Source organism: Mytilus trossulus, chromosome 9 (assembly GCF_036588685.1).
Source record: "Mytilus trossulus isolate FHL-02 chromosome 9, PNRI_Mtr1.1.1.hap1, whole genome shotgun sequence".
NCBI classification, from domain to species: Eukaryota; Metazoa; Mollusca; class Bivalvia; order Mytilida; family Mytilidae; genus Mytilus; species Mytilus trossulus.
Window position 1 is genome coordinate 31,901,992 of NC_086381.1, and position 17,357 is coordinate 31,919,348.

Genomic DNA, 17,357 nt, shown 5'->3' on the forward strand with positions numbered 1-17,357 from the left:
TTTCCAAAAATAAAATTTATATTAGAAATGATGATCTTTCAAAATTAACTTTTGTTTAAAATTTACAATTTTAACAAAAGATCGATATCAAACAAAAATGTTTCATTGTCATCTTTCGGGCGCAATAGGTAAACGAAACATCTAATGTCGAATCATCAACTCACAGTCCTTACAAAAAATTTAACAACCCCGAGGTGTAGCGCAATCTCGACAGCGCCGTGGAATGGATTATCCAAGACGTTTAATGTGATCCCGAGGAATGTTATTCCACTTGTCTCACAAAGCAAACTCAAGCTGATCAAATCACATCTTCTTTTTTATATTTATTATATTGGTGATGGTTTACATCGTCTAAACCATGTCAAATCTGATGCAAAATTTGCTCGTTCGGACCAAAATCCGGCGAAAAGCATGACTTTTGGCCAAGGCGGGTGTCAAATGTATATGTTACCACCACTGACGGTTTTTTGTACAGAATGAATGATTTTTGATGTACATAATTCGATGTTTACGCCAGACGGTCGTTTTAATGTCACTAAGGAAAGACTGTAGTGCTCTTTAACAATTTCTGCGCAAATATTGCTTTACTGAAATTTCTCCAAAGGTTCTACGGTGACCACCATTGAACTCTCATGAACTTTGGACATCCATCAGAGTCGATATCGGATATTTTAAAGACCAGATGTATCGGTCTTGCTGAGCGTTGCTTGCTTTTTGTACCCCGGGATGTGGTTTATCATTAAATAGTCCATTTTGGTTGAATTTGGGTTATTGTAGAGGCTACAACTTCAGTCTTCTCGTAATTGTATGCTGTGAAAGGCTTCATTGGATCATGCTAAAAACTGCATTTCGCTAGTTGTCAGAAAGTCCGGGCATTTACTCAGATGTTTATTGCAGTTTCTTGACATTAAGGGCGGGAAAATTCATGACATTAGCCAAGCTTTAAATGACAAAATCGTGAAAATGGTGCGTATGTTGAAAGCGGTGAACTCGGTTTATGTCTGTTCAAAATAACCATTACTTCGCATTTGTTCCAAAAATCACTCAACCGTTAAGTTGTCGACAATTGTCTCAAAAGTAATTTTCACAAATAAAATAAAAATTATAAGATTTTTTGAAAAAATAAAAGTGTTGCGTTTTCATTGACACTCAGTATATATGTTTTTATTGGTTTATTTTTTTGTTTGCATCTTCGTGGCTTTTTTCTTCATGTTATCAAAATTTTTCGTACTTTAGTGAATGTCAGAAAGAAGAGAAAATATTACGATTACTATCTTGCATGCAGTGCTGGTAATAATATTTCTCTGGGATCAAAGGTAGTAATGAAAAAGTCAACATGTAGGGGTCTTCAAATAGAATATTTACATAGAACCAGTGTGTCAATATGTTTGTTAATTGATAAGATTATGGATACTCCGATTCTTCCGTTTTATTACTAATTTGCTTTGAATTCATTTGTGTGGAGGCATTCTATGGACTACCCGATTCCGCTTTATTAGTAAACATTGATTTGAATTCATTTGTGTGGAGGCATTCAAAATGCATATGGTTATGTGAAAAAAAGCAATAATGATACTGGTGTTTATCTAATATAAACAAAGATATAAGAACGGAAAGACGGACAAAGTAAACACTAATTGCCCCAGTGGCTACGGTGGGGGCATACATAAGATTATGTTTGTTAAATGGATTTATGAAAAGGGTACCAAAGTCTTAGTGGTTTGGCACTGTTATTGCACCTAATTTTTATGTTTGAATTCAGGAAATTAAAAAAATGTTGTATGAAATCCTTATTGAATACAAACTCTGTAGTTAATTTAAGTATCACATGCTGATTCTATAGTGAATAGTTTTTTTTGTACTTACGACTGTCAAATCTACTCCTATCATAGCATACGAATGTGTCGGAACAGAAATCCCAAGTTCCTTCACTCTTGGTATGTCGGTGTCATGATGGGCAAGTAGTTTAATTCCAGAAGCGATATTTGGACCGTCCATATGTTCATATTGCTCCGTATTCAAAACCAATTTCAAGCCGTTGTCTGACCCTGCAAGCAAGAATTATCTGGATACAGTATAAATTAAAACGTGTGGTGTAAAGATATAATTGGAGATAAACCATTTTACTTTTTATGAGAAATTTTAAATTTACAACTGTGTTTAGTTCTCTAATGAGTTTTTAATTTAAAATATAGTATCAAATAAGCAATGTCTTCTGATTACTAAATTATCCAAAAGAAAAATCATTAAAGATTATAAACAAGTGAATGTATTTTGGTATACGAAATTCTGATTTTGAAAAGAAACAGCCACGTATTGAATAGGCATATATCACAACATTGATGTACAAAGTTTCATACCTGTGTGCCATGATCGCAATTCGCGATGGACTCTCAATTTAGAATTCTTGTCTGGCTTAAAGGTAAAACAAAGTCCTTGATCTGTCAAGATAGTTTTAAAGTCTTTAGCGCCACATTTTTTACCAGCAAATCTGCAACTATAGATTAAAATTGCAACATTTATTAATACAGTTATAAAATAATTTTACAGTTTTGCACGATAATGCATTAAAACATAAAAAGGTATGTATAACTATAGCATGTATAGTTAAACACATATAAAGGCAATAGTAGTATAACGCTGTTCAACATTCGCAAATCGTTTGAGAGAAAAGAAATCCTGGACACAAACCAAAACCGAGGGAAACACATCAACTAAAAAAGGAAACCAACGGAAAACAGAAACAATGAAGTGTAACGACACCAAACGCCAATGCAACATACATAGAAACGAACTATTCAAAAATAACTGCCATAGTCTTGACTTGGGACAGGAAATTTAAGAAACAAATGGGTGGTTGGACCTGGATTCATGGCTAGCCTTACCTCCCGCGTATATGAAAATGTTAAAATGTGAACAAGAGGATGTCAGAGAGACCCAGTTGAAAACCAAACTGTCCTGCATGAAATTCAAAATGATATTTGCAAATCTTGACCGCCAAAAACACACATGTAACAATTCCTGAATAAAATCAATGGGACAGATAAACTCAATGATTAATTGTTACTGTTATGACTTTGATAAACAAAGAATTTCGAATGTTAAAAAAAATATATAAAATATACTGCAGTCACACAATGCAACGATCGCACTATGATCTGTGAAAAAAAAATTTGACGATCGTAGAGCAATCTTGCAGATCGCAGTAGGTCGTAGCTCGGTCGTGGTGAGGTCTTCCTGATCGTTATGAGCGTGGCTAACTTTGAACATGTTCAAAACAATCGTGGTGCGGTCATGGCGAAATCAGGTTGTAGTATAAGCGAAGTGAGAGCGTAGTAAGGTCGTGGTAAGATCGCAAAAGTCGCTGTACCATCGTAGCGACAGCGTAGCGAAAGCGCGAAACTCTAGCGGGGGAAACTGCACTATGATCTCACAGAGACTTTACTACGACCATCACGTTCTTGCCGCGACTCAAACACGCTTCCACTACGACTATACCACGCGAATACCACGCTTATACAGTACCACGTATTTCAAGACCATTGTATAATTGTAGCACGCTCATTGCGTCCTCATCACGCTGTTTTTACGACCCAACTACATTCATGCTCATTGTCATTTTCATATAAAATTTAAAAAAGCTCTCCAGGTTTTGTTTGTCTGTATGTTATTTTGAGCACTGTCCTTTATCTCCAACGGCTCAATCATTCTTGACACATCTAACGTCATCCATACTATCGTTCACTTACACCGCAGTTCCACTAGGTCACGATCGCACTACGATCGTGTAGATCGCAGTGAGGTCGTATCACGATACTCAATAGTGGTGAAGTCTTTAAGATCGTGATGAGCGTGTCCAAATTTGAACATGTTCAAAACAATCGTGGTGCGGTCGAGGCGAAATCAGGTCGAAGTAGAAGCGTAGTGAAAGCGAATTAAGATCGTAGTAAGATCGCAAAGGTCGCTGTACCATCGTAGCGACAGCGTAACGAAATAGTGATTCTACTCGGAGATATTGTGCTACGATCTCACAACGACGTTATTACGACATCACTACGACTATCACGTTCTCATCTTGACCCAACTACGCTTCCACTACGACTATACCACGTTTACACTACGCTGTTCAAGACCATAGTACGATTCTAGCACACCCTTGCCGCCCTCATCGCGCTCTTCTTACGACCTGACAACGTTCATACTACGTTGTAATTTTCACAAACAAATATATTACATCTCTCCAGGTTTTGTTTATCTGTATGTATGTAATCAGGACTTCTCGTTTATTTTCTCTAACGGCTCCACCTTGCTTCACACATCTGTGTCATCTCTGCTATCGTTTATCATCAAATTATCGTCATTTGAGCTTGATGGATCAGCAAAAGGTAATAATTAAGGTTGGATTTGTCGGTCCGACCTCTCTGCTGTATCAGGATTCATTACTATCAGAGCTCCCTCTGCCTGTACATCAACCCCTACCACCATACCCACGTGTTCTAGTAGATTTTGGTGGCATATAAAAAAAAAAGAAGATGTGGGATAATTGCCAGTGAACAACTCTCCACACGTTACGTACCAAAATGACACAGAAATTAACGACTATAGGTCACCGTACGGCCTTCAACAATGAGCAAAGCACATAGCGCATGACTGTATTGTTTCCGAGAAATCTACATATTAATCAGAAATAGAAGGAATGGAACTGTATTGATATGGAACACGATGTTGACGTTATTGCTGAGAACGTAGTAAGATAGGTAGGAACGTTGTATAATCAGGGTAAGAACGTGCTATAATCGCAGAAGAAGCGTGGTAAGATCGTGTTGCAATCGGATAACTCATGGTATTGTCGCAGTGAGAACGTGATTAGCGTAGAAAGATCTTGATAAGCGTAGTGAAGTCGCAGAATAAGCGCGGAAAGAAGGTAGTATAATCGTAGCGGGATCAGTGTAAAAGCGTTATGAGGACGTAGTAACATTGTGAAAGCAACGAAAATTTACATTTTCATGACGCTCATACCGCGACCTCACCACGATCTGAATTTATTTTTAATAGATCGCGGTGAGCAAGGTGCGATCGTGGTGTAGTGGGACTGGGATTTTAAGCATAGTCTTTTGAGCTTGATGGACCAGCATTAAGTTGTGATAAAGCTTGGATTGGTCCGGATCCGACATATATCTACTGGATCATGATTAGTTACTATCAGATCTCTATCTGCCTCTGCCTCTGCCTCTACCCTTAATCTTACCCTTACTTAGATTTGGTTGCATGACTGCGTTGTTTCCAAGCTCAACGTTTCAATGAGAAATAGAAGGAATGATACAGTACTTATATGGAACATGATGTTGACTTTATTGCTGGGAGCGTAGTAAAATCGCGGTATGATCGTAGTTTGGTCGGTATAAGTGCGTGCTATAATAAATAAATCGCAGTAGAAGCGGGGTAAGATCGTGTAGCAAACGGATAAATCGTGGTATGATCGTAGTGAGGACGTGATGGGCGTAAACAAATCGTGATAATCGTAGAGGTCGCAGAATAAGCGTGGCGAGAACGTGGTATAATCGTAGCAGGATCGTTGTAGAAGCGTAATGAGGACGAAGTAGAAGCGTGATTGAAACGAAAATTACATTTCCATGCCGCTCATACTGCGAGCTCACCACAATCTGAATTTATTTTAGATCGCTGTGAGCGTTGCGCGAACGTGGTCTAGTGGGACTGGGGCTTACGCTCTATAAATCAACAACCTCAAAGTTAAAATTGTGAAAATCGACCTAGACATCCATTTAATCATAGGAGGCAACATATCTTAATTTGAAAAGATTTCAAATCATTATCAAGTTATTGCACTGACAACGCTCTGAATATCACTTTTATTGCTATCAAAATGCAAGTAATTGCACGGATAACGCTCTAAGGATCAATTTTTACTATTGAAAGGTCTTAACTCCACAACGGTAAAAGCTAAAATCGTGACCTTCATTTAGTCAAAAGGAAAAACATATCTAAATTTGAAAAGATTTCATCTTGATACGTTCACTGTTTGGTAGCCGCCCGCCGTACATCCCAAAAATCAATAAACGGTTTAACTTACAAAATGAGATTAAAAACGGTTACACATACTGCATACCCGTAGCCAGGGGGGTCCGACGAACCCCCCCCCCCCCCTTGAAAACAAATGAGCACTGCTAAAGTCAATGTTCTGTTCGAATTGTGACTGTTAAAGTCGAACCCCCTTGGAAATTCCTGGCTACGGGCCTCTACTGGTACATTTAATCAAGAATGGGACTTTACAATAGCGAAAATAAAATCCTCCAAATCTTTGTTGGTTGTCAGTTGTCCGATCATATGATCAGTTTCCATATATATAAATTATAATTATAATATATATTCTATTGGTATGTTCACTTCCCCTTAACAATATGTATTCGCTATCGGAATAGCTATAAAAAGATATATGCAGTAATAATCTTTTATTCTACCTTTGCAGATTACAAAGAAAACGACTACATATTGGAAATAATGGGTCAATATATCACAAAACATATTTCATATACCTTAAAATTCGTAATGGTGTCGCGAAACCCAGGGCCTCTACTTTTGTTGTCAGTAGCAGGCTCATAAAAAATTGGGAAAATATATTTATATGTATATAAAATTTTGCTCTAGATACTTTCTTTGATTGTAAGAAGTTTCTGTCCATGTTTGGTAAAAATCCAGGATGGTTTATGAATCTAACAAATGTTTTTTAAAACTTTAACTGCAGACTGTATTACATGTATAAATGTATACGGATAAAAAGTAAATTTCTTTTTACAAAATTTCCTTCCGGATACTATTTTATGAACAAACATAAACAAACATCTGTTCAAGTTTGTAGAAAACCAGGATATTTTAAGAAAGATGTAAAAAAAAAAAATAACCACACTTGTCAGAATAAATGGAATGCTAAATGGCAGAAACACTAGGTCCATTAAAAAGTAAAATACGGATAAACCGGATTTCTTTTTTTACAAAATTTACTTCTGGATACTATTTTATGATCATTAAACATGCTTCAATCTAAGTTTGGTAGAAATCTAGGATAGATTAAAAAAGTTATTAAAATTTCAAATCTTTAACCACAGAGTGAATATGTATGGACGCCGCAGCCGCCGTCGAGGACGACGAAGGAATGTAGGATCGCTACGTCTCGCTTTTGCGATAAAGCTCGAAAAAATGGTTTACACAAAAAAAAACTTCACATAAGTTCTGTAGGCGAAATATATCAAAGATAAATTCAAACTTAGACTCAAAGTCGAAAATAAACAGAAGAAAAAAAATTAAAAGAAGAGAACATGTATATCTAATTTTGAAGATGCATGAATGCTGCTTTGTACACTAGACCGGCACGTTAAGCCGTTTACGTGCCTTTAAATCGCGGTCCGCAGGCAAGACATGTCAACCCACCCGAACACGTTATTCTGATTCCGAGCAAAACAATCTATTGACTCTTTTGTATAATTTTTCATTAACACTGATTGCTTGCATGCAGAGATGCAAAACATACCCAATGTTAAAGACTTTGGTTTTACCCTGTCAGGAATCGAGCTCACACACTCGCGACGAGTGCACTACATTAAAAAAACAGTTCTAAATATATTCTAACATAAAGAATTAGCATTTTCAAGACAAATAATTAATATAATACCTGTGTATCATATCTTCCTTTGTGTGGCCTGTTTTTAAATACAATTCACTAAAGGTGAGGTCTGTAGCATTGTATTTCTTCCAATCTATACCCGTTGATGTTCTGTTTGAGTTGTACAACGTTTCTATAAAATCATACCAATTGTGCTCGTTCGCTGCTGTAAGTCTGCAAACCAAACAACATTATATTATAATTACAAAATGTACCTGTATATACTTGCCTTAGATAAGACATAAATATAGATGCATTGATTTGTGCAGAATAATGAAAGTGATGTGTTCTTTTATTTATGAAATTATGGTGGTACCAAATCCCGTGACGAAAATTTATTCCGCTCATTAAATTTTCTTAAAATTTTGACTTTGTTCCTTTGACAAAAATATAAAAAAAACTTGAACCACACACTTTACTTGAAAAATTGCAAATATTTCTTTTTTTGCAATGCTGATAAAACTTAAACATAGTTTTGTCCTATCTGGTAGGTAATACATAATAGCCCCAAGGTCAGAGCAGGTGACTTCAGTCTGGTTAAAGCGACAATGAGTTTAACAAATACAAACCTGAATGCATTCTGATTGCAGATGGTGACTGATGGAAATATGAGCGAGGTGTTGTGGTGGACCTTCACATTCACATTCACTGGAGATTGTAGATAATACATCAGTCTGTCCGACATATTGTATGCCATGATACCACCACACAAACCTATCACGCAAACCCATAAAACTCTAAAATAACAACACAGATGAGATGAGCTTATTAAATTCAGAACACTAATATATTTTAAATTTTAAGCAACGTTTCGTTGTCGCCTTATTTTGTCTGCTTTGGTTCATTTGTAATAAGTTGGGCAAACAGCTATTCTTGACTATCTCACTTCAGCCCTAAATATAAATTCAAAGAGATTTTTTACGTTTGAACATAGGCTAAATCAGTATATGGTTTTGAACAGCGTGGTACAAACGAGGTATAGTCTTTTTAAAAGTGTGGTTATGTCGCAGTGAGAACGTGATGGTCGTAGTGAGGTCGTAGTAACGTCGCTGTGAGATCTATCACACTGTCTCACTTCGACCTCTCTGCGATCTACACGATCGCACTACGATCGTCAAATACATTTTTTTCGTAGTGTGATCGTGACCTAGTGTGACTGTGGTATTTTTACTGGAACACGAGAAAGTTATCGAAAATACCCAAATGCAAATATAAAAACTATTTCCATGATTTTTTTGATTTTTTGAAGGGACCTTTTATGAAATTTTGATATGATAATCCGAAAAATTTGGGTATCGATATTTCGACGTAACTGTATAATTCACAGATGAAATCTATCAAGACGTCGTATTTGTTTTAGGTGACAGTTAATGCATATATATTGCTTTCCTGGGAAAATTACGTTTTTCAGGTTGAAACCATAGAACATTTTGATTATTCTAAATTCAATACAGTATTTTCAAATAAAAAAAAAAAAAAACACTAAGAAATATAAAATTTGATTTAAAAACGTTACAAACTTTGAAATGTTAAATTGTCTTTTAAACAAAAACAATGTAAAGATTAGTTTTGTTTGGTTGTGCCTATTATATTGCTTTGACGAGACAGTCATGTTAAAACTGAATTACCGGGTCGGTCGCTTACGAACAATTTTAAGAATTTGCTGCTTTTCTCCCTTAACACCCCGTCTTATAAAGGAATTAGAGCAAAAGACTGGTTGGACTTAGGTCAGCATAACGGGGTCGAGTAGAGTAGTGACTTGCCATCTTGGGGAATGTTTCCTTGTGAACTAGCAGGTTCAAAATCTAGATCAGGCTGTCGGCCTGGAAAAAATGCAGGCTTCATATTTGTATCGCATTAACATGCTCTCGTTCTGAACATGCATTCAATTTGCAACAGGACATAAACAGCCCTTCTTCATCATAATAATTATTATCCAAATTTTAATCAGAGTTTTTTTCTTTCATTTTTTTTTACATATATAAGGCTGTTAGTTTTCTCGTTTGAATTGTTTTACATTGTCTTATCGGGGCCCTTTATACCTTACTATGCGGTATTGGGCTTTGCTCATAGTTGATGGCCGTACGGTGACCTATAGTTGTTAATGTTTGTGTCACTTTGGTCTTTTGTGGATAGTTGTCTCATTAGCAATCATACCATATCTTCTTTTTTATATACTGTTAACACGAGAATTTGTCTTGCCTTTATGTTACTTTTTATACTTAGACGTTAAGTACGTTATTGCGTCAAAACCGTGTAATCAACCAGTCCACACTAATAAACAGATTTTCTATAAAATCATAACAGTTAAGTTATACAAAACTTATATCCATAGATTAGACAGGTAAATACTATTCCCCCCAAAAAATACCAATTGTTTTAACAATTTATTAAATTTTACAATGAATTAAGTAAGCACAACATATCGACAAAACCTCAAAAATATGCGTGTCAGACGTAACAGACTATACGCATAATATCTTTAGCAGGGTGTTTGTGTTCTTCAAAACAGTGTTATATCCGCGAAAATTCGAAGGAATGATATGCTTTATAATTAAAGTATGACAATATTACTGAAAATGCGTTCCTGTGACGACCAACGCTATTTTTTGGCAAAACGAATATATAATAGTATTCATTATGGTCAGATTTAGGAAAATGTTAAGTTAGTAAAATGTATAGGTTTTGAAATATATAATAATATGAAATTTCGTTTGTATAAATTATGCTCACAAAAGTACATAGGTAGACCATATCAAAATCGATTTTTTGCAGCACTCACATTACATATAAAAAAGCAACGGCATCTTGCAAATGTCTTGCAAGATGTCAAATGCCGGATTTCGACGCTTTTTTATAAATAAACTGTCATTTGCGACATTATTTATTAAAAACTTAGATTTCATTTAATTCTACAAAACAGTTACATACTTTTTGATAATTTGCGTAGTCAAAACGACTTCGTTCTCAAAAAAATGAAATGTCTTGCAAGTTTGTCCTCTGGACGATTTTCATAGGTTTTTAACGTTGTCGCTTAGGGACGCTATTTGTGCTGGATCATCTGTATATATTTTCTGAGATAAAATTTTCTTGAAAGTCAAAAAGTATCAACAAGACCACAAAGTACTAAAAAATTCGATGACTGGGGTTGTTCGTTTAGATGAGAGAGGATACAATATCATCTTTTGCAAAGGAGTAGGTCCGGTAAGGACTCATTTTGGCCTCAAATTTCAGTTTCATCTGATGAAGGATTTGGACCACTTTTTAAACACTTAAGTGTCTATTTGAGTTCATTTAATTAGTTTATGTGAAAGATTTTAACTGATTAAGTCATTAAAAACGATCCGATTGAAGCTCAAATATGAAAAATCTCTCAAATATGCAAAATAACGTCACTTTTCAGATGGCTTTTGGCAAAAATGAAAGTGGTCGCATCCGTGTTCATCCACAACCTTTATATATGTTATGTATTATCATAAAATGCAACTTACATTGCAATATTATGGATGAACACGAATGCGGCCACTTTCGTTTTACACGTAAACCGTCTAAAATTTAACTAAAATGATAGAATTTTGAAGATTTCAGTAATTTAGCATGACTTACTGGTGCTACAACCCCATATATGTGCATTGTATTGCCAAAAACAGCCCATATTTATGTAGCAGAAGCATTCAACTGTCCAATAAAAAACTAAAAGTTTACATTTTAACAATTTTGTAAAACTGTTATATTTTTGGGCCAAAAAGGGGCCTAACCGGACCTACTCCTTTAAAAATTTGGGAAGCGTAAAACTGCGATATTTTTTTATTTTTATTTCTTTGCAATAAGATTCATATGTATAGAACTTGAAAGTGAAAATAAAATTTGGCCTGAAGCGTGGCTATATAGCTCTGTATATCATACAAAGCTTGTATACATATCAGATGAATATGATTAACCTTTCTCTTCTGAAAATCGTTTCATTTCTTAATCTAATTGTTCCATTATTATAGAAAGTAAAGTGAATTTTTATAAGCAAGATCCCTTAAACTTGTTATTCCCGACAAACTTTTTTTAATTAAAGCCAAAAATAATCATCTTACCGTATATATATATTCTCATTTCATATAGACTTATGCATTACCCAAATACGATATTTTTGTTGTTTGTTGCTTACGTTACTTTCAGTTGGAAATACTCCATGCATTTTCAGTACAACCAAATATTAAGAAGAATCCATATTGATGTGCAAAACAAAAATTGCAAGCGAAATAAAAAAAATATCCCCAATCGGAATCATTAATCGCCGTTAAACGTAAAGACAAAATGACGTTACCGTTTGAGACACAATATCGTGCGTAACATCTAAGTTAAATGCAAATGTTGAAATTATAAAATTGCAGAACATAGAAACTATGCAAAATGTTCCAAGTCAATGAACTATGATTAATGATTGAGGGCCAATGCTGATTTCAAAACTGCATATCAAATACTTAGTCTAGTATTATTGACTAATAAGTTTTGTCCCTTAAAGTCACATATTTTTTGTCTCAACAGACTTCGTCAAGATTAGAAAACAAGCATTAACAAAAAGCTAAACAAAAAGCTAATTTCTTAAGAGACTGTGTCGCTCACCTGGATCTATTTGCATGTTTAAATATGAACTTAAACGCTAAATTCAAGATCTCTTTTTCTCTTTTTTACAGTAATTTTTTTTTCTGCAGTGTCTCTCAATCTACTAAATAGGATTTGCACACACACACACACCAAAAAAAATGAGTAAAAATTGTCATTCAAGAGAATAAGAATGTACACTTTTTTTTTATTTCGGCTCTGACGACCTTTTTGCCTTGCTTGTCATTTTTACTGTTTATTGCTTTTCTTCCTGTTTTCTTTGGTTTAAGCCCAACGCAAGAACAAAGGGTCAAAATCTTCATTTACTACTACGTCGTTGTATACTTTATAAACTAAAGAATATGTGCATTTATGTTGATTTATTTAGAATTAAAGGACAATTATCTCGTATAAAAAAGACGACTGACAATTTCGTCTATACTGACCTCTGTTGCATACAGTTTTTCTTTCTCGGTTATAATGTTTGCGAAAATTGCGATAAACGGAAATTATCCGTGGGTACCTTCTGTAGAAACTTTTAAGAAATAAAATGCACATCAAAATAAAGGAAAGGCAACAGGATATGTATTAAAATTTTATTTACATAAATCTAGGTTCATAATTTCATCATTTTTACAGAGGATGACCTTGAGGTCACTCCGATGTATTGTTATCGCTTAAATTTCCGTCATTCATAAATTATAGTCAAATTAGTTTTGGGTTTTCAACACCAGTGAAAAAAGTGCATTTTCATACCTGCGATTTCTGTTCTCCGGTTGTACGATGTTTCAACAAAATATGGAATCATTTCAGTTGTTGATTTAGTCTGAGGATTTAGTGGTGAAAATTTGACTGAATTATATCTTAATAAATACGATTTTATATGTTTAATTGGTGTTTCACAAAGAGGTCAGGTGCTCTTGTTCATTCATAAAATCATCGTTCATTCATAAATTTATCGTAAAATAAAAATCACTACACAGGTTATACGTGTAGTGTAAATGACCACCTGTAATCTAAAAATAGCGGTCTCACTAATAACGACAAGAAGAATTTTAGCGACAAGAAGCGTCAAGAACGGACAAGAAGAATAAATTAAGCGACAAGAAGACTAAATTAAGCGACAAGAAGACTATTTAGCGACATGAAAACTTCTCGTATCGCAGTGGCGGATCCAGAGGGGGGGTTCCGGGGGTCCGCACCCCCCCTTTATTTTGGCCGATCAATGCATTTGAATCGGGACATATGTTTGCACCCCCCTGCACCCCCCCTTTGCCCTGGGCTAGCACCCCCCCTTTCGAAAATACCTGCATCCGCCACTGTATCGCATGAGGATGACACATATCAAATGAACAATTATGTGTGGGACTTAGTTTTAAGAAATGATGTCAAAGTAACACTATGAAAATATTTTTAGTAAGCTGAAATATATATTTATTTTTTACATGTTTATGTCTTGTAAGTTATTTTATTTCTGTCCCATTTTTCAACATTAGCGTCTCGAAAGGTGAAATGTTTTAACTGAATGGTTAATTTAAATTAATTATGAAAATTGTTAAAATTAAATAAATAAAAGTAATTATTGCCCAGTTACAAACACTACCAGGGGATAATCCATAATTACCCCCAACTTTAGCCTGGTAAACTTGTTGTCTCCATGTGAAATATAAAACATATTAAAAATGATTTCCTGCTTAAGTCTTTTATTAATATAAAGTCAAAACCTTCTTGCTTTTCACTAGACAACCATGTCCGACCTGTCAGGTTTAATTCTTATATATGTAGATGAAAAATAAAAGTCCCCAAAACCTTAACATGGCAGCAATTGCTTTTACAGCCTTTAAGGCTTTGATTTTTTTACAGAAGAGTGTCAACCATGCACTTGCACTGCACTATAATAATAGTAGAATAGAATTATCATATACAAATAGATGAAAATTATATATACATGCAATCGTTATATTAATAATATATATAACAACAAACCAGTGTATTCTCTACGACTATTATTATATAAGTATAATAGTCCAAGGTATACTGATTTCTTGCACTACAATACAATAGTTATTACGGTGAGGTTGCATTTTCTTTCATTTTGTCATCATCCAAGCACAAACTTCTATCAGAAAAAAATATCTCTGTAAATTAACCCAAGTTTCAGGTATAGAGATGTGATCTGTTTCTGTGACATGCGCTTTTGACCATCCACGAGAACCTGCGGTCATCCGATGTTCAGTACTTCAGTACTTTGATTTCCAGTTGCACTGGTTTATTTGTACTCAGAATCACTGTTTATATGTAAACAAGGAAAACATTGCATTAAAGTTTTTAACTGATATAGGTTAAAATGAACCTTATCTTTTTTATAATTATTAAACCCAAATTAACTTTGACCAGTGGCAGTGGAAAAGAAGGTTAACAACTATACATATATAAGACCGTACAATTCGGTGCATTACGTTTGCGCGCATTACCATTACATTTGCGCGCAAAAATCATTACGTTTGCGCGCAGCTTTTGATTACATTTGCGCGCATTTTTTTGACAGGTAAACTCAGGTAAAATACATGTAATAGTACTTATTTATTTCTTAATTTGTGTAATTATTTACAAGTATAAGTACCCCTTTCGTAAGTCTAAGACTAAGTCCTCTGTTTACCCACGTGGAGTGATTTCGAGCAGTATAACTCTCGTTTTATTATGCACATGCACACGCACTAAATCATAGAAATATGTACATATATGATTCCTTTTTGTTTGTTTTCAATTCTAAATTTCATCCATAGTGTTGTGAACGTCATCTCTTGACTTTGGTAGAGTTTGTTTATTCCTTGTTCCTTTTTCGGTAGATAGCCATGGTCAAACTCTTCTGGTCTTTTTCAATAAATGTTTCTTCTTCTGAATGAATTTACATATATGCCGTAAGCTTTAACGAGGATTATCATGGTCACTTTATTCTTAATTTTATAATTATATATGAACAACAATGCAACATATTATTTAAATTAACAAATATTTTCAAAATTAATAATTCAAAGCCACACTTATAGTCATTTATAATTTAATTTAATTTTTATTTATATTTTTACCTGAGCTTACCTGTAAAATGAAAACGTAGTGCGCCCGTACAATTGAAATCATAACAGAAATCATTGACTTTGTATATATCAGAATACAGTAGTATGTTATAGATCAGGGAATTTCTATACTAATATAGCCTTAATTAAAATTAAGATTCTAAATATAGAAATCAAGGTAACATATATACTGGTCAGTTTAACAGTATTCAGACTGAACAAATTAAATACAATTCAAAAAATAATTTTGTTCCAATATATTTAATCAAAATATATATTTACAATTACTAAAATATACTCAATTCCACTCTACCACAAAAATAATATTAATAGAAACATCAGTATGTCACATATGTCAATTTGAAGGGGAAACATGTCTTTTATTTTACTGAGGTATTTTACGAAAATTGGTAACTCGATCACATTCATAACAATAAGAAGTCGGACTGAATGCATGGCGATATAAGGATTTTTGATTTTTTTTTTGAAGATTGTTTATATTGTTGGGCGTACACGGGGGCGTATATGTGGGTAAAAGATCCGAACTTATCGTATTGTTCTTACTTGCTGATTATCGATGTATCTTTCATCCCGAGATACCGAACTCCATGTAATGTCGTACATTGTGATAATTCATATACGTGTTCCTTCCATCGACTTTCCTTTTTATGTGCCTGTGGTATCAATAACATACTGCTTTCTTTATCGGTAGCATCTTGTTCCGAACCACTTGTATGGTTTTCAATGCTTTTTCCAAATTCTTCAATGTCCTGTTGTTCCAAATTGTGTTGTTCATCATGACTATTTTGTTTATATAAACTGTGCCTGCTATTCATTTTTCCCTATTTGTATTAGTGCGGCCATAAAAACTTTTTTGATTGGTTGTTAATGTCTTTATTCTCCAATCAAAATAAGCCATTCAAAGGGCTACATCTCGGTCCGTAACAAACTCGGAATAACACAAATTCGTCCTCACAATCTCGGCCTATAACAAACTCGGACTACTAGAAGGATTTAAGTGATATAAACGACAAATAAATGACACCATCTTTTACCATTCATAAAATTAGTTTAATTTAACATGTGTAAGAACTAACCATATGATATATAGGCTAGTTATCCTTAATTGTATGGATATTTAAAAAAATATGAACTCGTTTGAGTTATTCCTCTTTGCTTGCATTATATAAAAAATAACGCTTTATAAAGTTCGAACGTTATACATTGTCCCAAATTTTTTTTATTAGTTCTTTAAATTTGTATGGGTTAAATGGATCTAAAAATATTTAAATATATTTCATACAAAAAGTTATGTAATTCTTGACAGTAATTTTATAATCATTATTGCTTCAATAAGTTGTCATGGTCAAATTCATAATGCAATACATATCTCTCGGTTGATAATACAAGTATTGTGTTACTGGTGCCAATGGAGGAAATTGACCTGTGCCTCCACGAGAAATATGCATTTATGTTGATTATCTTAATCTTGGTCGGTTTTCAACGCTCTTCAACTTAGTAATTCCTAATTTTGACAGCATTATTTGTAAGCAGCATTTTCTGAATGTCCAACAGTATCTCACGGGGGCGGATCCAGCCATTGTAAAAGGGGGTCCTAACCCAGGACAAAGTGGGGTTCCAACTTCATGTCCCCATTCAAATTCATGATCGTCAAAAAAGGGGGTTCCATCCCCCTGACCATACCCCCACCCCCCTCCCCGCCCTGGATCCGCCACTGACTCATGTTTATGTAAATTGAATTTGACACCGATTCCTTTCTGGCAATCATTACAAGATCATTACACATATATACTATTAACTTATTAACTTAGAAATAATGGAAATGAATCGTAACATTTTTTATGAAATAACGTATATTTTTGGTTAAAGCCGGCAATACGGTTACCTAACTATAGTTGCTCAACTTCTTCGTCATTTGGTCTGTGTTGGAGACTTGTCTCATTGGCAAACATACCAAATCTTCTTTTTTTACATACATATTAGGT

The 17,357-nt window shown here is 34.4% G+C and overlaps 1 protein-coding gene across 1 annotated transcript in view; it reads right to left on the bottom strand.

Moving 5' to 3' along the window:
• LOC134685567 (uncharacterized) overlaps window positions 1–16,221 on the bottom strand; it is a 30,134-nt gene extending 13,913 nt beyond the window's left edge. Inside the window, exons 1-5 of the mRNA XM_063545361.1 lie at window positions 15,916–16,221; window positions 8,248–8,415; window positions 7,688–7,852; window positions 2,361–2,497; window positions 1,867–2,048 (exon numbers count right to left, since the gene is read on the bottom strand). Of these exons, the coding sequence (XP_063401431.1) occupies window positions 1,867–2,048; window positions 2,361–2,497; window positions 7,688–7,852; window positions 8,248–8,415; window positions 15,916–16,187 (924 nt within the window). The 5' untranslated portion in view covers window positions 16,188–16,221. The remainder of the gene's footprint in view (window positions 1–1,866; window positions 2,049–2,360; window positions 2,498–7,687; window positions 7,853–8,247; window positions 8,416–15,915) is intronic.
• Between the last annotated feature and the right edge of the window lie 1,136 nt (window positions 16,222–17,357).